The 21,877-nt window shown below is 43.3% G+C and overlaps 1 protein-coding gene across 9 annotated transcripts in view; it reads left to right on the top strand.

Annotated features, from left to right (window-relative positions):
* Ints10 (integrator complex subunit 10) overlaps positions 1 to 20,709 on the top strand; it is a 35,109-nt gene extending 14,400 nt beyond the window's left edge. The window contains exons 7-16 of one of the 9 annotated variants that reach the window (XM_085843929.1): positions 1,979 to 2,135; positions 3,495 to 3,577; positions 5,186 to 5,338; positions 5,874 to 5,982; positions 10,857 to 10,936; positions 12,219 to 12,381; positions 13,533 to 13,626; positions 15,570 to 15,647; positions 16,429 to 16,506; positions 18,627 to 20,709. In XM_085843929.1, the coding sequence (XP_085700055.1) occupies positions 1,979 to 2,135; positions 3,495 to 3,577; positions 5,186 to 5,338; positions 5,874 to 5,982; positions 10,857 to 10,936; positions 12,219 to 12,381; positions 13,533 to 13,626; positions 15,570 to 15,647; positions 16,429 to 16,506; positions 18,627 to 18,783 (1,152 nt within the window). In that variant the 3' untranslated portion in view covers positions 18,784 to 20,709. The remainder of the gene's footprint in view (positions 1 to 1,978; positions 2,136 to 3,494; positions 3,578 to 5,185; positions 5,339 to 5,873; positions 5,983 to 10,856; positions 10,937 to 12,218; positions 12,382 to 13,532; positions 13,627 to 15,569; positions 15,648 to 16,428; positions 16,507 to 18,626) is intronic. The other 8 variants (XM_029480709.2, XM_029480710.2, XM_029480711.2 and 5 more) reach the window with 8 other exon arrangements.
* Positions 20,710 to 21,877: the final 1,168 nt, after the last annotated feature.

Below are 21,877 nucleotides of genomic sequence, written 5' to 3'. Positions count from 1 at the left end.
AGCTAAAATAATACAATTTATTAAATGAAAGTAGAATTAAGTGTAAGTTAGTTGCCTTCAGTGGCGGCAACTTTGCACCCTTTCTGTCTCCCTGGTTCATCTGACAGTGTCTGGAGACATATTTGATTGTCACAGCTGTGGCTCTGTGAGGAGGGATTGGTAATTGCCATCTGGTGGGTAGAAGCCCGGGAGAGGGCCAGACATCTTACACCATACAGAACAGCCAAGGTCTAGGAATCCTGTTTGAGTTGTTTTGACTGATTGGTATTGATTACATTTATAAAACCACGTGGGACCTGTTGGCTGCTGGCATAGGATGCTGTGATGGATGTTGGCCTCAGGATGGAAATGGCAGCCTGGTTAGCCCCACAAGATCCAGGAAGGCTTTCATCAAACTCAGCCTCACTGAGCAGCTTTTGTCATGGTCCTGCTTTTAGGCACACACATATGTGTGTTCCCTTCAGTCCCTGAGTATTGCACCAGTGCCTCCTCTCAGAGTTTCAGTGTCCATTGCATTTCACGCTGGACTTCTCAAAGGTGTGCATGCTGTTCAGAGTGCTGCACTGTCTTCCCCCAAAACCGAGGTTCTTTCATAAGTGTCTGGCCTAATTTGGAAGCAGAACTGTCTTTTACCTGTTGCAACACTATAGAATTCACCATCTATGATAGTAAATAGCATCTTAGTTCATCACATTTGCTATGGAACAGAACTCTGATGAAATATGATGTCCAAAAGTTAGATTTCGTTTGTGAAAAGTGTGTGCATGTGAGTGTGTGCGTGCGTCTGTGTGTGTGTGTGTGTGTGTGTGTGTGTGTGTGTGTGTGTGTGTGATTCCTGAAGTGGAAGGAGCAACAGGACACTAAAGTCTGAAGGTAGAGAGAAAGGCCTTTAGACAGGAGGCATCTGGGACTGAAGAAACTGCTCGTGGTTAATAGCACTTGCTGCTCTTCTAGAGGATTGGAGTTTAGTTCCCACCACCCATGTCAGGTGACTCATATGTCTATAACTCTAGCTCCAAGGAATTCAACACTCCTGGCTTCTGAGAGCACCTGCACTCACAAGCACACACCCAAATGCAGAGATGTACACCTATACATAATTAAAAATAATGAGAATATGTATGTATGGTTTGTTTATTACTTTTAAAGAAAGGAAGCACGGGGGGTGGGGGGGTTGTTATGTGAGACCAGCTGAGAAATGGACTGCTTCACTGAAACCTTGTGCATACTGTAATGATCTTGGTGTGGTCAGAAGCTAGGGACCACTTACCTGATGATTGCCCTGATAAAGTGATTGGGTAGGATAACTGATTGAAGAAATTTTTGACAGTAGCCTGTTTTACCTTGACTGTTTGGGCAGCGTGGCTAGCCACGCCCGGTGACATTTGGCCTTTCTCTCCACTCTCTTGCTTCTTTGTGACATGAAATGGAGAGTGGTAGAAATCTTTGCTGTAATCACTGAGCATTCCTGAGTAGGTACATCAATTCCAGACTCACACCTCAGCGGAGCGGAAGGTGGCGTGGTTGTGGGCCTGGACATGTGTGCACAGTAAGAGGGGCACTCGTGGGGAGAAAGGTCGGACTTCAGTTCATTCTGCTGTGTGACAGATTGTTCCGAGGAACCAAATCAATGTCACATAGTAAGGAAAGGAAACTGCAGCAAGTGCCACTTACACACTCTCAGTGTAAGAATCTGCTCTGATTTGAATTTAATTAAGTTGATGTGTTTTGGATTTATAAAATTTTCTCTTCAGAAACCAACAAACAATTTTAACGGCACTTGACTGCATGAGAATGTCAAGATGAAAATCAAACGTTGGCCATCAGAGATCAGTGTTAATTTAGAAAGACTGTGCACATGTAATGTTCTTTGATATAAAAGCCATAGAAGACAGTGCTCAGAACAGAGACTAAATGATGTTTCAGTCTGATTTCGCTTAATCACCTTCAATGAAGCACACTCTTGCTGTCCCACAAGCAGAGTTCAGATGACGAAGAGTGTTCAGCGAAAGGCAGAAACCGGCACATTGTTGTCAGTAAAGCTGACCTCAGCAACTCCATTGAAGTACTGGAGAGCTTCAAACTGGCCAGGGAGAGCTGGGAGTTACTCTACTCTCTGGAATTCCTTGACAAAGGTGAGCTTGTGCTAGTGGCCGTCAACATCTCGTGATTTCTTCCTGTCACCTCTCATAGCTCAGTGCTGGGTCTAGGCACTCCTTTCCTTTCATAAGATGCAGTTTTGGTCAGGAGACTATTCCCCTACTATTCAGGTGACCGCTTATCCCTGAGCAGGGCCCTGTTAGACAGACGGAGCATTGCCATCAGAGTTGGGGTGGATGGGAAGGATGGTGTTTGGTGTCTCCCTGTGTCTGTATCCTGCCCATCTACTTTGTGCTGTTTCCCTTCTCTCTGAGCTGCCTGTGTTCAGCAGTGCAGAATACAGACAATGTGGTTTTGTCTGCCATCAGCCTATTGCCTTGGAAAACTGGAGAAAGCCTATTATCTTTCTTTTTTTTTTTTTTTTTTTTTTGGTTTTTCGAGACAGGGTTTCTCTGTGTAGCCCTGGCTGTCCTGGCACTCACTTTGTAGACCAGGCTGGCCTCGAACTCAGAAATCCGCCTGCCTCTGCCTCCCGAGTGCTGGGATTAAAGGCGTGCGCCACCACGCCCGGCTCTATTATCTTTCTTGAGACAGACTCTCACTACGTAGCTCTGGCTGGCCTGGAATTTGCTATGTAGACGGGACTATCATTGAACTGACAAGCGATCCTCCTGAGTCTAGCTTTGCTAGCCAATAATGTTTTGCTTTCATGTGACAATGGGGGTTCATTAATTTCCTGTTAGGCAGTGACCATGCATCCCTTGGGCTCCTGTCACATGGCCAGGCATCCCCATGTCAGATAGGCTGTGTTGTATTTTCTAAGAGAGGACAGCCTCAGTTTCTTTTGTTTTAATTATTATTGTGGATATGTGTGTGATTATTTTGAAAGAAATTCTCTTTAGTCATAAATTGTGCTTTTTTAAAAAAGACAAATGGGTTAGTGCAACTACATAAGACATTGGGGTGATGCACGAGAAGTGTACTTCTTGGCACATAATACATGCTTACAGATGCTGGCATATAGAAATCCTGTGGGTTGGTGATATGGTGTCAGTGGGCAAAGGCACTTGCCACCTGGCCTGATGACCTGGGACCCGTAAGGAGAAAGGAAAGGACCGAGTCTTGCCCTTGTGCTCTCCTCCCCACCTGCACCATGGTGCACACGCAACCTAAGTGAGTACAGTGTGAAAAAAGGAGTCCCTGCATATCAGCAAGAAGCGTCCCTGGCTTTACTGCCTACCAGAAAATGCAGAACAGTTGTAAGAGGAACCATTCGTCTTTGATTAGTGTGTGTGTTTTCCCTTTGCTGCCTCTTGTGTTTAGTGTGTATGTTTTCCCTTTGCTGCCTCTGTGTTCACCAGTTTGGGTGAATTTGCTTTTGAATTCTCACACAGAATTTACAAGAATTTGCTTGGCTTGGAAGACAGACACCTGGCTGTGGCTAAGAATCTTCCTCACAGATATGATCATCTACCAGGTAGAGTGGCAGCCTTTCCCGCTGCGTGTCTGCAGGGTGGGCTGCTGCAAGCTGCTCTTAGTGCTAGTCCACTGCCTCACATCTTGGAGCATTCCGTGGTTGTGAGATTACAGTCCACTTTCATCTCCGGTGTCTCACAGTGACACTTCTTGGTGACATTTGCTGTGTCCAGTCATGTTCCTGCTGTCCCTGTGTATAGAAGCAACAACTCCTCACACACATACTAATCTCTACCCTCATGCACATTGAAGATGGCATAAGTAATTTTCATTGTTTGTAACTAATATTTTTCTATTTTAACCACCTTACAGAATCGTTGGTTTCCTTATGGCACTTAAATAGAATTTGCTTATGTTGCTCCGCCACTGCCCACCTGCCCCTTTGTGCCCTTGCACCTCTCTGTCACCATAAAGCTCTATTTCCCTCCTTCTTTCCCTCCCTCAGCTCTTTTTATCCCTCACTCATGGTCCCCTTTCTAGTCTCATGACCTCTGCCTGCAGTACCCGCATAGGAGAGACAGCATATAGTGTTTGTCTATCTGAGTAAGGGTTACCCAAAAAAGCAATATTTTTACTTCACGAGAAGATGACCTGTCCAAGCCCTTCATCCTCTGCTCTGCCACTATCCAGCCTGCTGCACTTCTTGTAACTTCCAAAATGCGAAAAGTAAACAGTTGCTGCCCAAATGCTGACGTGGACAGGTTGCCGCTTCTGTTCTTCATAAGAAGTAGTTAGCTGATTCTGTAGAAAGGACATATCTAAAATGTGCTTTGTCACAAATCCTGTGCTAATTTGTGTGTGTGTTCATGCATTCCTGTGGAGAGCAGAAAACAGCCTTGGGTGTTACTCCTCCTCAAGGACTGTCCGTTTGGATTTTTGAGACAGGATCTTTTACTGGCCCAGGGCTCCGAGAGACCCAGGAATCCAGCTGTCTCTTCCCATCGAATGCATGTGCCATGATCGACTTTTCCACTCCGGTTCTAGGGATCAAAGTCAGGTCTCCATGCTGTGCTGTAAACACTTTCCTAGCTGAGCTATTCTCTATCCTACTCTGTTACTTTATTTGCTTTTAAGAGTTCAGAAAGTCTTTGTACACTTGCCTCTCAGTATTGTAGGTTTAACACCTGCAGATTAAACCAAGTGTGGCTAATAATATTAAATTATTATTAAATAATATTAAATTGTGGGTCTACTAAAACCTTTGAGGCCTTTCCCCTTTATGATTATTTTATAGTATAGAATTTATTTTAACTATCTTAGTAAACTAGTGGTAATTGCAAGCATATATGAGGGTGTATATAGGTTAATGCAAACTCTTAGTGTCTTACGTTAAGGACTTGAGCATATCTTGGTGTCTGTGGGCTCCTGGAGCTAATCTCCTTAGGAGTCCTACAGATGGCTGCTTCTAAACTTCATCTCGCATTGATTAGATTCTCTTCCTAAGTCCCCTCTCCTCCAGAGATGATCATGGAAGTGCATTCCATTGCTTATTACTTCTTGTATAATAAACTCAGAAGTAAACGTGTGTGTGTGTGTGTGTGTGTGTGTGTGTGTGTGTGTGTGTGTGTGTGTTTAATGGCAATGCTTTCTGCCTTTGTGTCTTTCCAAGGGTCAATATAAGAAGGCAATAGCCAGTCTGCATCACTTAGCAGCTCTCCAAGGATCCCTTTCTCAGCCACAGATCACAGGACAGGGGACTTTAGAACACCAGAGGGCGCTCATCCAGCTGGCAACGTGTCACTTTGCTCTGGGGGAGTACAGAGTGAGTACCGGGAAGCTCATGTGGCCTTATCAAAGGCTCCAAAGCACCTTGGGACATCTCTCCCCTATAGTGGTTTTTCAGGTCAATGCTTCCTTGAGTTTGACTTTACTACTCAGACCTGTTACTTAATTTGCTGCTGAAAATCACAATGATCATATTTTATTTGGTGTTTCTATAGCGTAACTTACCTGAAATTGGGCTTCAATATTACTTGTTTATTGTTCTATTTTTGATACAAGGTATCATGTATCCCATATGAGTTACTATGTAATTTAAAGATAGGCAATATATATGCTTTATATAAAAAGTCAGGGTATTTTTTAACAGTGAAGAATAGATTATCGCTCCTCCATTTCATAGATTTAATCTGACTATAGCTTTCTTTGCATTCACTGTTGACCACTGAGCAATGGTCACAGGAGAACAAACCTCCATGCACATATGCTGCCTGCTGCTTTGCTGTAAATGTTTGCAGTTGTATTTCTTGTTTTCAGTTTAGCACTTCGGGTTAGTACCTGTGTCTTGTCTCCTGCAGATGACGTGCGAGAAAGTCCTGGATCTGATGTGCTACATGGTGCTCCCCATACAAGATGGCGGGAAGCCACAGGAAGAGCCGTCCAAAGTAAAGCCCAAGTGTAGAAAAGGTACGGTGAGGTCTTAACTCTTTGTCCATGGAATTTCCGCAGAGTTTAAGGGCCTGTGACGTGATATCACACCACAGTGGACTGTGGAAAACTAAGGGCTTTTTTGGTTGTAAATCTTTTCCAAACCTGACTTCCACTTCCTGAGTTTGATATCTCTGAAGGACAGCTTTCCTGTGTTGCCTGGCACTAGCAAAGCTTAAGAGACTATCAATATGTCCCTTGAGTTGTCACCAGATTCCTCTGGGGACATTTTGAGCTTTACCTGATTCCATATTGCTTGAAAAATTAATATGTAGCTAACTATAAATTTCCACCTAAGAAGTTAGAAGTACATATGCAAGTTAAATATAAAGAAAGTAGAAGAGGGAAATAATAATAACTAGAGCAAAGCCAATACAATAAAAAAATGAGTAAAGTCAGTAGTTGTTCTGTGAAAATATGCATAACATTACTAGCATTCTAACAAGATTGACCTGGAAGGCGTTGTCTACAAATTATCAGTATCAGGAATAAAGACAGTACCACAACACATCCCGCTTACATCAGAAGGATAGCAAAACAAGCTAGGAACAACTGTATGCCAAGAATTAAAAGTCTTAGATGCAGTAGGAAATTCCTTGATGAGCACTACTTATAAAACATGACACAAAATGGAATAGAAAGAAATTTGTTATTATGACAAAAAGAAATTAAATTTGATATTTAAAACAACAACAAAGTCTTTGCACAAAGAAAATGTCAGATTCAAATGGTTTTAATGGTAACTTTTTATTAAGAATTTAAGGAGAGCCAGGCAGTGATGGTGCATGCTTTTAATCCCAGCACTTGGGAGGCAGAGGCAGGCGGATTTCTGACTTTGAGGCCAGCCTGGTCTACAGAGTGAGTTCCAGGACAGCCAAGGCTACAGAGAGAAACCCTGTCTCGAAAAAACAAAAAAAAAAGAATTTAAGGAGAAATGGCACTAAAAGCTCTTTCACAGAGTTGGCTCTGGACTCATTCATTAAGACTAGCCAAACAAGAGGTTCTCTGTGAGTGAGTACTACAGGTCAGTCTCCATTAGGTAGAGATGCAGATGTTGGGTACGTACAGATGCGGGCAGATGTTGGGCTCTATAGACTATGAACAGGTCAAATGAGCAGCAGCCAGCAGTGACTCCTCAGGACCAGTGGACCATAAAGCATAGCAATACACCAGTGTGATTCCCTGCTTAACAGATTGCAGGAGAAAAGGCACAGTTGTCTTTACAGATGAAAAGTTTAGTGCTAATTTGTAATTTTAAACAATTTTAGCAGGCTGGAGAGATGACTCAGCCATTAAAAGCACTGACTGCTCTTCCAAAGGTCCTGAGTTTAAATCCTAGCAACTACATGTGGCTCAAAGCCATCCGTAAGGAGATCTAACACCCTCTCCCAGTGTGTCTGAAGACAGCTACAGTCTACTTACATATAATAATAAATAAATCTTTGGGCCAGAGCGAGCAGGGCCAGAGCAAGCAGAGGTCCTGAGTTCAATTCCCAGCAACCACATTATGGCTCAAACCATCTGTACAGCTACAGTGTACTCATATACATAAAATAAATAAATCTTTAAAAAAAAGATTAAAAAAAAATTTTTTTGGCAAACTAGGCAGAGGAGGGAATTTCTCTGTTACCACCTTTAACTATAAAATATTGAATGCTTCCTTCCAATACAGAAGTTTGTTTCTCACCACTAAAGTTCACCAGGCACCAAGTACTAGTCCATCCATCAGACAACAAAAAAGAATGATGGCATACGAATTTTAAAAGATTACCCAGCTTTGTGTAATGGTGCATGCCTTTAATGTCAGTACTCAAGAGTCAGAGGTGGGTATATCTCTGTGAGTTGGAGGCCAGCCTGAGCTACATGGGAAGGTCCAGTCCAGCCAGGGTTAAAATGAGACCTTAACTCAAAAATAAATCCAAAGACTCTCCACAGACACTGCCTTCTTAATTCACAGCACACACCTGCCTATGTCTATAGAAAAGCCTAGGCATCTTCTGAAAGCTACCAAAATTAATAAGTAAAATTTCTAAAACATTTCAGTGTGAAAAGAAATTAAATTTATGCACGCTGATAAGCTTTTAGAAAATGGAAATGTTGGGCTATGGCTTAAAGTGACATTAAAAAAATCAAGTATGTAGATGGAGAGACAAGCAGGTCCTCCACACTGAATCTGAGACACTTCTGAGAGAAGGGAACCAGCCTTGGAAATGATGCCATGTATTGATCTTCAGCAGACTTGATCCTGTTAGAGGGCTGTTTCTCCCCCAAGATTCAATATGACCGCAACCAAAACCCCAGCAGGCATTTTTTAAAAGTAAAAACTTTGGGTATGAATTTTGAAATTTTGTATATATGGAAGTACAATTCAGAATAGTGAAAAAAAAAACATTTTGAAAAAGAAACCATTATCAGCTGATCACAAGATTTATTATTTAACTATATATAATTGGTAAAACAGCAGGAGCAAAATATGGACAAAGGAATAGAGGATCAAGAAGTAGACCAATGGGCTAGAGAGATGACTCAGCGGTTAAAAGCACTGAGTTCAATTCCCAGCAACTACGCGGTGGCTCACAACCATCTGTAATGGGATCTGATGCCCTCTTCTGGTGTGCATGATGACAGAATACTCATATACAATACATACATACATACATACATACATACATACATACATAATTTTAAAAAATAGAAGTAGACAAACACAGACAGGTCAAAAGATTCTGAATAAAGACACCAAAGTAACTGAGTGGGAAGAGGGAGGCCTGAGCACACAGGGCTGGAGTGAGTGACTTGGAATACATCTGAAGCAATCTCTGGCTATTACTAAGCAGGTATCTCTGGAACAGAAACACATGTGGCTGGTAGCCTTGGCTCAGCCTGACACCAAGATCACAATTGTAAAGCTATAGTTTAGTTAAAGTAGTGGTGTAGCATTGGCAGAGGAGTTGAATAATGGAACTGAACAGAAAGCTGAAAATCAGGTTATATTACAGTTCAGTGGGTGAAAGGCAAAATATGAGACCCAACCTTCAGGCTACACAATGATATTTTCAGTTCTAAATTTTACGTGTGAATTAAGACTTACAGTCTTTTAGAAGAAGTTCTGAAAGAAAATCTTCATGCCTTCTAGTTAGAGAAGGACCTAGATTACAAAGAATACAGACTGTTGGGAGACGTTAGTAAATGTGGTCAGATTAAACTTAAACTGAAGATGCCACCAGGTCACAATGAGAAGGTAACCCACAAACTGACACAAGATTATACAGCACCTAAAGACAGTAAAAATGTGGCATCCAGAAATTTCAGTAAGGTCCCTCAGGTCAATAAAGAACAGCCAGCCAGTGTGTCCGGGGAGAGTAAGTAAAGAAAGAGTGGACAGCAGTCAGCAGAAACAACTGCAAGTAGACACAGACCGTTTGGAAAGCTGCCCGGCCTGTCAGTGGCCTGAGCATTGGGGACTGGCGCAGTGAAGCACCCACCGTTCTGCAGGAACCAGACTGCAGGTACCAAGCCTGTTCAGCACTGCTCCCGAGACAGGGTGAGTGAACAGGCATCTTTGCCAGGATGACTGCCTCCTTACCCTGTTCTGGACCTCGTGTTTCCAAACCAAGTCATGAGTTCCAAAGAGAAATGCTTTTTTTTAATTTTTTCGATTTTTTTTTTCTGGAATGGAATATTCTTGCCCCTCGAGTACAAAGGATAAATACTAAAAATGATGAACGTTTCATTTTAGATACATCATGTGTTATATAGGATCCCTATGTATTAAAAGACATTTCTTTCTTGCTACTTCTTGTCTCTGAGCAGAGGAAGATTTAAAGACCACAGGCCATGATGAGGAAGATTGAGATCTTGATTTGAAAGTCATTACTTGAAATTTTTCTAATAAGTACACATGAAGTCATCTGTAAATGTGTTCGAGCAAACATTATGTTTATTAGTGAAAATTTAGAAATTCCATGAACCAGATGTGGTATCTGTGACCGAATGTCTCCCTTTTATGTATGTGTAAACAATAGAATACCTCGGAATCCTGGAAATTCCTTCTTGACAAACCTGAAACACAGAACATACAGTACAGAAGCCGGTTTGCAGAAGATACATACGTTATGATAACACTTGTAGACTGAAAACATGCCTGACACTTTTGTGTGTTGTTTGTAAATACAAACATTGCTCAGAAGCATCCAGATTACATAGGAGTTGCAGGACTGCATAAAAGTGATAGACACTACACTCAGAATTGTGTCTACCTCTAGAACAGGAAAAGACAAGACGGTATGAAAAGCCCCTACGGTTTTGTCATAATTTGTTTTAAAATCATTAAAGCTTAAAGCCAGATGTTAGCATTTTATAAAACTGAGAGACCAGGGCCTGGAGAGATGGCTCAGCGCTCTTGCAGATGACCTAGGTTATGTTCCCAGCACTTACATGCCAGCTTATAATTATCTGTAATGCCAGCTCCAGGAGATCCAACACCCTGTCTGACCTCCACAGGTACTGAACACATGTGGTACACGTACATATATGCAGGCTAAATATTTATACACGCACAGAAGGTGAGTGACAAGCACATTGGGTTTGTGAGAGTCCCTTTATAGATCATTGTGCATATTTGAAATAAATTATAATTATTTGACAGAAAAAATAATTATAATTATTTGATAGAGTAGGAAAGAAAATTGAGAAACGAACTCTAGAAATCAGAAACCATTGTCATCATTACACAATTAATTGTCTGCTGTGTCTCAGATTCTGTGACTTTTTCTCCTCTTGAGGGAGCATGTGAGACATTTGTTTGTCAGACCTGTTGTCTCTGGTTCACTAACAGTCTGGCCTTGTGGTAGGTTTGGATCTGAAGCTTCTGCCCTGTACCAGTAAGGCTATCATGCCATACTGCCTGCACTTGATGCTGGCCTGCTTTAAGGTAAGTCTAAAATGGGGTTATCAGGAAACACATTCCCTTTGAAGCACTCCTGATAAACTGGCATGAGCTAACAGCTCTGTTCACACTGTTTTATACTTTACAAGGCAGATGAGAAAGGCTTGTGGGATGGAAATTGACAAGTGGGTTAGGGAAGTAGAAAATAAGCCCTGTACTTGAGGAATAGATGGGTAATAAACAGTAGGGAAGACAAGCAGGTCCCCTTGCTTGTTATGGTAAAATTGTTGATGTTGTGTATGTCAGAATGTATTAGCTAAAGAAGAAGGCAATATAAATATTGGGGTCACCAGTGTATGAGGAGTTAATTCTTTTAGACATGAGGGTCAGCACCCTCAAAGGCTCAGTAGCACTGGAAAGGCTCCAAGACTCTTGAAGGTACCACAACCCTTGGCTACAGTGGAATAGAGCCTTGGGGTCGGAGTATAGCCATTTCAGTAGGCTTGTGTGCAAAAGGCAACAGTCCAGGTTACTGCTTTATGCAGTTGTCCCACACTAAGCGTTATAGCTGCCTGGAACCAGAGAAGTCCTCTGAAGTGTGATTCTATGGGCCTGTTCATGTCAAGTCGAACTTTTGGTCTTATCTGTAGCTTACACTTTATTGCTTGATATCTTTCCTTCTTCCAAACTCCATCATCTCCAGCCCTCCTGTGATGGCTTCTTGCCTATCTTTCCACTCATAGTTGTCCCCTTAAAAGATACCTCTAAGGTTGAGGAGAAGGCTTAATTCATAGTGTGCTTGCCCCGCATCCATGGGTTCAATTCCTGCCACTGTGTAAGTTTGGCATAGTAGTGCATGCCTATGATCCCAGCACTTGGGAAGAGGAGGCAGGAAGATCAAAAGATTAAGCCTATCCTCAGCTATCTAACAAATGTAGGGCCATCCTATTATACCCGAGACCCTGTCTCAAATACACAGGACAAGAACAAAACAGTAACAAAAATTCCTATTCTCTTCACCGTATAGGAATACTCAACCTTCTCTATCCCTGATTCTCAAACTCACAAACTCCCAGTTTACCTATTCATGTCCAACTTTGGTCTAAAATCTTGTCACCTGCCGTGTGCAGTCCTCAGAGGAGGCCTGGGCTTCTTTAGAATCCACCCTCCTTAGAAGAGTGTGGTGTCCAATGGCAACAGGTTTATAGTCTTAATAATAATGGTTTATAGCATATACTGACATATGGAGCCCCCTTTTAGGAGGTGATATTTGGTATGACCTATATTTCCTGGATTTATTTCTTCTATATAAATCTTTGTCTTGCAGCTGAGAGCTTTTACAGACAGCAGAGACGACATGGCGCTGGGCCATGTGATTGTACTGCTCCAGCAGGAGTGGCCACGGGGAGAGAACCTTTTCCTGAAAGCCATCAGTAAGATTTGCCAGCAAGGAAATTTCCAGTATGAGAACTTCTTCAGCTATGTTACAAGTATCCTTCGTCTGGACTAATAAGCTCGATGGCTTTTTTTTGAATGTTTAGCACAGGGGCGTTGTCCACTAGGACCCGTTGAGCTTTTACTATTTGTGGGGAAAAGAGGAGGAGTAAGAATTAGAAATGGAGCTGTGTGGGCAATTGCTCTGTAAAAGTCAAGTGAAGTTTCAAAGCTAGAGTTCAAGGAGTCAGGACAGTCGGGGCCTGTTTGTTGTTCCTCCCAAAAGGCAGCCAAGATGCCCACAGTTAAAATAGCCTGTGGGTTCTGGCCAGCCCAGAGCAGTTGGTTTAGCATAGACCTCGGCTTTTTTTCTGTGGAAAGAGTGTCCCAGTGGGCTCCCCTGGGACAGAGGCTGCCTTTGGGATCAGGTGTAGAGCTGCCAAAGGTTAAGCGAGTGAGGCAGAGTTCTTCTGAGTCGGGCAGCACTTGACTTCACATGTTTGTAAGGGAAGACAGCCTTTGAATGGAGGCAACACCCTGGTTTGGTTGCTTTCATTTCTTTGCTTTCCATAGTACAACCTCTCAAGTTGCAGGATGTGTGTACTACATATGTCCCAGTGCCTGATCAGTGGGTTTTAGTACTTTTTTTTTAAGACTCTAATGAAAGTTACATAACTTTCCCCCAGAAGAATGCACCATCTAACACTGTGCATGGAATTCTCTGGACTCTCAGACATCTGAAAGACCTTGTCTGCTGGGTCTGAAGAAATCACCTTTTTTTTTTTGTCTAACTCATTCTGTCAGCAAGTATCCTCCCAACTCGTCCTATCTGCTAGCTCTTGCCATTTTAACTAAGAAATGGCTCTCGTGGCCCTGTGCAACCTGTTTACTTGTCTCCCAGGGAGACCATGTGCCAGTGCTCTCCAGTTTGCTCGTCTGAAGCTTGAGCTCATGCAGTCCACGCAAGGCATGAGTCTCGCCCGTGTCGCTGAGTGACGTTACCACCCCAGCCTGGCACCTCTTGTGCAGCAAGCTTCTTTCCATAGGGCAGTTTGGTTAATGTAAAAGTCAGCATCTGGATCAGGACCCGACTGTGGCTCTTAGTTGGAGGGTGGTAAGCAGGCTCTTTATCTGCTGAGAGCTGTTTCTTCGCCTGGGAGAACAGGGCAACACGTTACCTGTTGGTTGACCTGAATGTGACCCGCAGACATTGATATGCTGGAGGAATTTGCTTATTTAAGAACCCAAGAAGGAGGGAAGATTCATCTGGAATTACTCCCAAATCAAGGAATGCTGATCAAGTAAGCAGATGATCTTTTGTTCTTCGAAGCTCGCCTTTCATGTGCTGCATGACCTATTTGTAAATTTCTGTACCTTTCAGAAATTTAATGGAAAGGATTCCAAACTGGTCTCAGTTTTCAAGGGTCTACTTGTTCTGGGTGTCTTAAAGACATGCATTTCTTAGTGCATTTCTGCGGGGAAAGTGTTGCTTAAATTGGGATATTTTTGTTACTTTGGAAATTTTTTACTAGATAGAACTTTCTATATGTCTTTTCCTTTCCAAAATTTAGTACTCATTTCTGATTTAATTGAAAGCAGCTGTGCTTGACATTGTACTAGATTGGGAGGATCTACAGGTTCTATTTAGGAACTGTCTTAAGCTTTTCTGAGCTTCCTCATTGCTTGTGCAGTCAAAGCAAATTAGCTGGTTCTAGTGCCTCTAAAACATACCTGCTCCCCAAAAATGGCCCTGGAAGTGCATCCCCAGTGTGCCCCCCCGAACCCTGAAGCTACTACAGAAACCCAGGTTATCTTAGATGAAAACATCAAGTTAGTGACCACTCATGATGTTTAACTAGCTCATAAATCCTGCTTCTCTCCTCGGTCCGCACTGCAGTTTGGCTAATAGATCCTCCCCACTGTAAGCGCCACATGCTTACTTCCTTCTTCACTTCCTGCATACTCTGTGTTTGTAAGTCAGTGTCAGAGTGACACCAAGAGACTGCCCAGAACAGGAAGAGTGTGTTGCTGAGATTGGAAACCTGCTTTGTCCCTCAGTTTTGGCAGAAGCAAGTTTTTAATTATTGAAAGCAAAAGTCCTTCCTTTGCTCTGTCTTTGAAGGGTCTTAGGGGTGTTTTAGGATAGAGGTAAGAAAGAAATGCTTATGTTGGGTTTCTGTAACTTAGGAATTTGTCCCATAGTGAGCAATCCCTTCCTTATTGCGCCTTAGCAAGAGTAGGGCCCAGTAGAATCTGTCCTAAAGAACAGAAAGAAGAGTGGGAGCTCCCCTCACCATCCTGTAAATGATATTGCATGCCTTAAAAGTTCCTATAAGGGACGAAGGAAATGTTTAGGAGTATGTGAGGACCTTTGTAGATAAGATTGTGTAATCAGGTTGTCCTAGACGCTGTCCTCTCCCCTTGTCCATTTACTACTTTGATTATGAACCAAAGTGATGGGGGACATAACTGCATGGTTCCAAGTGTTGTTACCCACATTTAAGAACAGGTTGCTTGTATGTATGGAAACCCAGGTAACCCCTATTCTGTAGGGACTTTTAGGTTCTGAAATTGGCTATGCTGGCATATCTTTAGCAAGGATTTTTAGTTCATCAATAAGCTACCATTCAAAATGCCATACTGTGGATGGTCCTAGAGCCCAACTGTCCCTACCACGAGTGGATCTGCAGAGGATTGCCGCGTGACTAAGAGAATGTCTGAGGTAGAGTGAGGGAATGACTCTACAGACCTCAACTCCGGCCTCACTATACTGGGCCTTTGCACTTTCCCCATATTCTCTTGGTTTGAACAGTGTTAACCTGCAAATAGTCCCTAGGACTTGGAATTTAAAATGAGGACATATCAACTGCCCAGATAATGTCACTGGGAAAGTTACTTGTACAAGGAAGGAGGCCTCTGTCTTGCTTTCCAAGGCTCTCCCACTTTGATCAACCAAAATTTCCTTGAACTTTCTATAGGAGATAAGCCTCCTAAAAACCCGTAGTTGACTTGGCTTGGACAAAGGACTAGGGATTATTAACTAGCGATCTGACCTTGTAGGAATGTTCTCTGTGAGGTCTCAATATGAATTTGAAATCTGTATTTTAGATAATCTCTACCTAAGTGACACCAAGAGAATCAAACTGCATAAGACAGAGCTTTGACTGAATGAGGTGTGATTAGACTCTTGAATAAAACTATCTATATTCCTTTTCCCTTTGGGTTCCAAACAAATTCTCTGAAGCCATTGCAGACCTTTTGGGTGGTCCCTCCAGATGAGTGGCAGAGATGTTGTGAGCAGTGTACCTCTCCTCCCCTTGGGGTAAGGTTGTGAGTCCGTCCTAGTTGTAGCATCTCGGATGCAAGCAGGTACAGTACAAACACCAGGCACTTGGTGCCAGGCCACAAGGAGGCATCAGTTCTTCATTTGTTGTATAGATATGTTGTTCTAATTTGTGTTAAATCAGAGAAATGTTTCTATGCTGATATTCACAGTACCATAGTTGCATTAGACTGGATCAAAATGGAAAAAAAAGATATTCTCTGGGGTGACTACCAGCTAATGTGCTAAATTTTTATTACAGAATTCTGCAAAACCATGGGTCCCAGCCTTGCCCCCCTCCCCCGAAATCTGAAACTCACCCTTTCTTTACTGAAAGCATTGCCAGCCCTTCTGAGCCCTTCTTAGGAGAGCCTTTCAGCTCAGGGCCTCAGTCCTGCCAGAGGTGGCTGGCTGGAGTCTCCAGGTATAATCTGGGATGTGTGAGCATGAGAAGAGTGAATGAAGGAGGCTGGATTTTGAATCAGACCTTCTCAGAAGTTACCCTCCCCACTCCCCCCCTCCTCACTGATCCAAATCACAAGTGGGCAGAGCTCTGGGACCAGCAGCCAAGACGCCTCTAGACTGGCACCAGCAGCGGGTGCGGTGGGGCCCTCAGCTTCTCCCAGTCCCTTGAAGACATACCACGGCCAGGGGCTTGTGGAGGTTCAAGTTTCTGTACAGTCCGCTTCCAGTCTCGTGTATCTTCTCTGGAGTGTTGTTTTTGCAGTGCAGGGTGAGCTGGTGTGGGTGTTTGAATGCTGCTGTTTGCTGTTTTTTAAAGGCCTTCTAGCCCTCCCATGGGGTTGCTGCAGCAGGAATTCTTACCTGTGCTTCAGCCCAGCATACAGACTGCTGACAGGTACCAAGTGGAAAAACACCTGCTCATAGTGTGCTGTTTGTCACATGTTTTCCCGCCCATGGTTTTCAGCTCTTTGTCCCTCGGTGCTCTTTTTTCATGCTTTATTTATTTGTTTTTAATTTGTTCTGCATCCCTCGGCAAACCATCTGGTTGTAAATATTGTAACATGTTTAATTTTTTTTCCATGAGTTGCCAGTATGTTTGTGTTGAATTTAAAAATCACTCTGGATCTGGGGAGGGAAACCTGTTTGGTAAAACTGTCTTAGATTGAGTGAGTATTAGAGGATGCGCTAGGCTGCGATTCTGTTGTAATAAAATGCAAGGGTTTGGGTCATGGGTATTCAAGGACCTTGACATACATGTGCCACAAGTAAACTTTTATTGTAGATTTCCATATTAATGTTCGGGACTTTTTTGTTCTACATAGACATTCACACAGCCTTTCCCTGCCTTAGAGTTTCAGACCTTTCCTTTCTGAACTGGCAGTATTTAGTGAGTAAGCTAAAATGACGCTGTTTATTTGGCTAGATTGTCCTGTTCTTAAGCCATAAGACCTAGCTATCTCTATGTGCCACTTGACACCAGGGACATGCCTGCTGTGCACTGTGCTCTCAGACCTACATGCTACATACCCAGGCTGTAGGGACCAGTGCAGTCGATCATTGCGTGTGGAGCACGACTGTAGTTAACATCATCCAGACTTGCAGAGAGGCTCTGATGCATATATATTGAGTTGTGTTGCTGTTAATGTGTGGAAACAATCCCACAGGACCATGACAAGCAGACATTTAATTGTGTGTTTTGTAGTATTAGGGGAGAATATGTCCTCTGCCATACGGCTTGCAGATAATTATAACTTATACTTGGCTCAGTTTTGGGTTGCAGCCCAGGGACCCAAGTTAGAAGTATCTCAAGGCACCGTAAAGCAGTATGCATCCGTTTGTGCCCAGCAGGAGCCAGGCCTTTAACCCTCAAAGACACCTAGCTGAGTTAGCCAGCCAGACTAGAAATGTCCGTGCACCACTATTTTCTCGTGGCGCTGCTGTCTTCCCAGAAGCTCTTTAAAATGCCTGGGTTGTTCAGAGTGACTTGTTTTCACCCAGTGTTACTGCTTGCGCTGCCGCTGCCGAGGTGCCTCCTGCTCACTTTCTACGTAATAATGCGGTTTAGAAGCACAAGCCTTTAGCATGATAGCCACAGCCTCAGTTTTCTCACTAGTTGAACTTTGTGACTTGGAGGAGAGGCAGGGGATAGGCAGGAAACAGAGGTAGCTTTTGTTTGTCTGAAATTGTCACATTCCCAAACTAGCAGCCAAAACGCCTCTGTTTGTGGTCGAGTCCACTGAATTTTGCTAGACTTTTCTTTTCCTCTGTTCATTTTGTTGTCCTTATTTCTGGGGTTCTGTTTGTCCTTTCCCGTCCTAACGCACGGCTCTTGGGGCACAGTTAGATACCTCTTGGCTTTTGCTCCCACTTAACCCACCCACAGATAAGCAAGCACATGAATAGCTCTACTCTTCATAGACCCTCACAGGCAGTGGTTGTACCTTTCCAACCTGTGACACGGTTCTGTCTCAGGACAAAAGTCTGGATGGACATGGCACTCAAAGGACCTGCCCTGCCCTAGCTCCCTGGGGATAGGCCTACACCCGGGGACCCCAGCAGCAGTGTGGAGGATAGAACTTCTCTGCACCTAGCAGCCATGGAAGGCCTGCCAGAGAGCTCCTTGGTGACTGGGGCATGCTTCCCTCTTCCTGCTGTTGTCTCTCTGGTCTGTGGCCTGGTCTCCGGCACAGAGAGGCCCGTGAAGGTGGAACCTAAAGCTGCCCAGGGCACTGCATTGTGTGAGCTTCAGGGGTTCAGAGGCGAAGCAGGTGACACTTCACTTACCATTTGGCTGTGTGAAATGACCCAGTCTAGGACAGGAAAGATATCTGCCTAGGATTGAGACTGAGATGAATGGTCAGGAATGGTTATCTGGTTGCAGCTTCTCTTTTTAAGTTTGGTTTAAATGCGTGACTATACTTAGCTATGAGGCAGGCTGATTCCTACCCAGGTAACACTAGGTTGTGGTGCTGCTGTTAACCGTGGTCTCTTCTGTTTCCCTTTCGCTGACCTCAGGCACCACACAGTCACTCGAGGCATCACCAAAGGTGTGAAGGAGGACTTCCGCCTGGCCATGGAGCGCCAGGTCTCCCGCTGTGGTGAGAACCTGATGGTGGTACTACATCGCTTCTGCATTAATGAGAAGATCTTGCTCCTGCAGACTCTGACCTGATAGACCTCCTGGCCACCAGAGGCTCAGCCATGACAAGTGCTGCCAGACCAGGGCTGAGGAAGAAGAAAAACACCAAGTTCTAACTCCCTTAGTTGCTTAAAAGTCGATCCGAAGAGTGTAGGAAGTTATTTCTATTTTTTAAGACTTCAGGTTTTTTTTTTAATTTGTACAAAACAAGAGTCAATCCATTTTGTAAATAAAAACCCGAAAGATTTGAAGTTTAAAAAAAAAACTTATTTTAGTTTCAAGTAGGGTACATTTGTCTTCTATTTTTCTAATCATGGCAAAGGGGCAAAAATCCAACACAATTGAATGCAGGAATGAATTTTTTGATATATTTACATAACGGAATATGTCTTCCATGACCTCAGGTGTGTTTTTATTGATATGCTTTGGTAAGTATTACACATCAAGATAACATGGGACCTTTCGTTTTATGCACAGTTGAACTTGGGCCTGTCCTTTCCCTGCTGAGAGTCCATTGTAGGCATGGTACTCTATAGTCTCTGAAAAGCCAGGACAAGAAATATCGGGGACAGCAAAGTGCAGGGGACCCTCCTCTCTGCTGGGGCCTCTGGAAGTCAGTCTGGCTCTGTGGACTCTCCTGGGCCCTTGGGGCCGTGCAGCACTGCTTGACAGCCATCTGGCATCCCTGCCCTGCCCTGCTCTACCCTGCCCTGTACTTGGCTATGTGATCAAGGATGCACATGTACAAACACGGACACAGACACACACACGGCAACTAGAATTATGTTTTCTAGGTGCTACCAAAGACTAGGTTGTTTTGCAGATGTTTTCTAAAAAGAACAGACATTCTTATTTCTTCCAAAGGTCACTCTAGTGTATGTTCTGGGTCTTAACTTATGGAGGCATAGATCTTAGGTGTAAAGGATTTTCTTGTTAAATCAACTGTCATAATTTGAATAGTGTCACCCAAAGGTCATTGTGTTCAAACTGGCCCTAACTTCACACTAGTTTAGTGTATCATACATACATTTAACGATGGTTATTTATAGACAGTCAGTAGGGGTTTCTATTTTTTTTTAATTTCACTTATTTATTTCCTGCTTTATGGGCCCCAGCAAGCTGGAGAATAAACAGAAGAAAAATAAAGTGATTTCATGATTTGAGTGTTATTGTCCATATTCCATTAATAAAACAGAGGTAAAAAGGTCACATAGTAGTTTATATTTAACAGTTATATTTAACAGTAAATTCCTAATGGATGCCAAGTTCAGATGTGAGTGGCATGCCAGGTCACCTTGAGCCCAGTGGAGGGCTTGCCTTTCGCCGGGAGCAGCTTTGTGGCTTGTTACCCATGAAAAGAAATGACTGGTGAAAACGAAAGTGCTAATGTTTTAGCCAGAACTCCAAGTCAGCCATCTGCCCAGAGCCTTGCTTGTCAAGGGAGACAGCGCCACACCTCCGAGAACCTGAGTTAATGTTCTGGGCTACAGTCAACAGTCACATGCTGTGACCTATGGTTTGGCCAATGTGCTCTGGAATGCTGCTTAGGCCAGTGTGAGCAGAAATTTTTGTTAGAAACTCAATATAGTGTTGACACCTTATGGTTTTGTGTATCTTCTTATTAAGATTGGAACTTGAGATAATACTGAAGAATGCCTCAGTGGTTTTAAGCAAAAGTAAAGGAGGTAAGGTTTATCTGTGTGACCTTTCCCACAGCCTGACTGCCTCCCTTCAAATCAAGACCTGAAGTGACTTTTTACCTGGAATATACTTCTGTGACTCAAGACTCTGCTGGGATGACTTTTCTGAGAACAGGAACCTGGTGTGAGGGTGCTGGGGCTGAGGTCAGTTCACCACAAATCGGGTGAAAATTACCTTTGATACACTAAACTGTAGAAACAGCTGTTAGCTTCTGAATGTCCCATACTCTCACTGGTCAGTTATTGGTTTACATAATAAAATAATTCTAACATTTGTTAACTCTATTTCAGGCCTAATGCCATGTATTTCACACATATTTTCTCACGACAACCCCGTGAGGCAGCTCGAGTGAGCAGATGAGGTTCTGAGTCTTAGGTTCTGTCTTGGTGCTGAAGTGACAGGGCTCGTGACCTGTGCTCGAGGTTTGTGCTCCTGGTGTTGGAATGAGACTGGACATTTAGTTGATTCCCTGAGAGCGCCCCATGCTGGTGTTGTGCTGTACTTTGGAAATAGCTCTCTAAAAAGACTAGAAACTAAGGGTGTCGTTTCATACCTGAAGAAACTTGACATGTGGGAGACCCCCGTTAGACTAGAAGCCTGGGTCATTGATGTTAAACTCACATTTGGAGATGATCATGAGGGAAGAGGGGGTGGGCAGTGCTGGGGAGACCTTCAAGAGACAGGATGTACTAACTAGGCCTGGAAACATGAAGTCAATTTTATTAGATTGATGAACAGCAAATCCTGGTATAAGGCATTCAAATAGAAGTCTAACAGCAAACACAAGGACCAGGCTTATAGTTTAGTGGTAGAACCTTGTTTAGCGTGTTCAAAAGCCCCAACTTTGATTCCTAGTACTGAGGAAACAGTGTGATCAATATAAATTATATATGGGTTATAGATGGCATAACAAAGCCTTTTAGCTGCTCAGTAGTAAATGAGTGCTAATAAACTGTTTATGGACAAGACAGACTCCATTCCCATGCTTGCTGAGTTGATAGCTCATGGTCATTGCATCTCTGTGGATTCTGAGTTCTAACTCAGCCCCTCTCAAACCCCTTGTTCTTTCTTACTTAAACTCCCATAGTAGCCCAGAGCCCCCTGTCAAAGGAGACAACCAGTAGCTAACACACATCGTCCTGAAAGCTGCTTCATGTCTGCCTCTCCTAAGATGACTGACCATCTGTTCCTAATGGTGAAATTTCAAGTGCCGTGATGGGGAGTTTTCTGAACAGATGGCAACTCCATGTGATGACTGTAGTCGCACCACATAGAGCGAATCCAGCAGAGTGGGCCTCATCCCACTTTATCTCACATTTTTATCCCATCCGTGTGCATGCTCCCCCCCCCCTTATTTTTTATAACACCAGCACAAATTACTCAAGCAATTTCTTTCTCTCTCTCTCTCTCTCTCTCTCTCTCTCTC

This window comes from Mus caroli, unplaced genomic scaffold (assembly GCF_978045245.1).
Source record: "Mus caroli unplaced genomic scaffold, Mus_caroli_1 scaffold_10, whole genome shotgun sequence".
In the NCBI taxonomy this organism is placed as follows: Eukaryota; Metazoa; Chordata; class Mammalia; order Rodentia; family Muridae; genus Mus; species Mus caroli.
The sequence above is the reverse complement of the archived record's forward strand: the minus strand, read 5'-3'. Positions and strand labels throughout refer to the sequence as shown.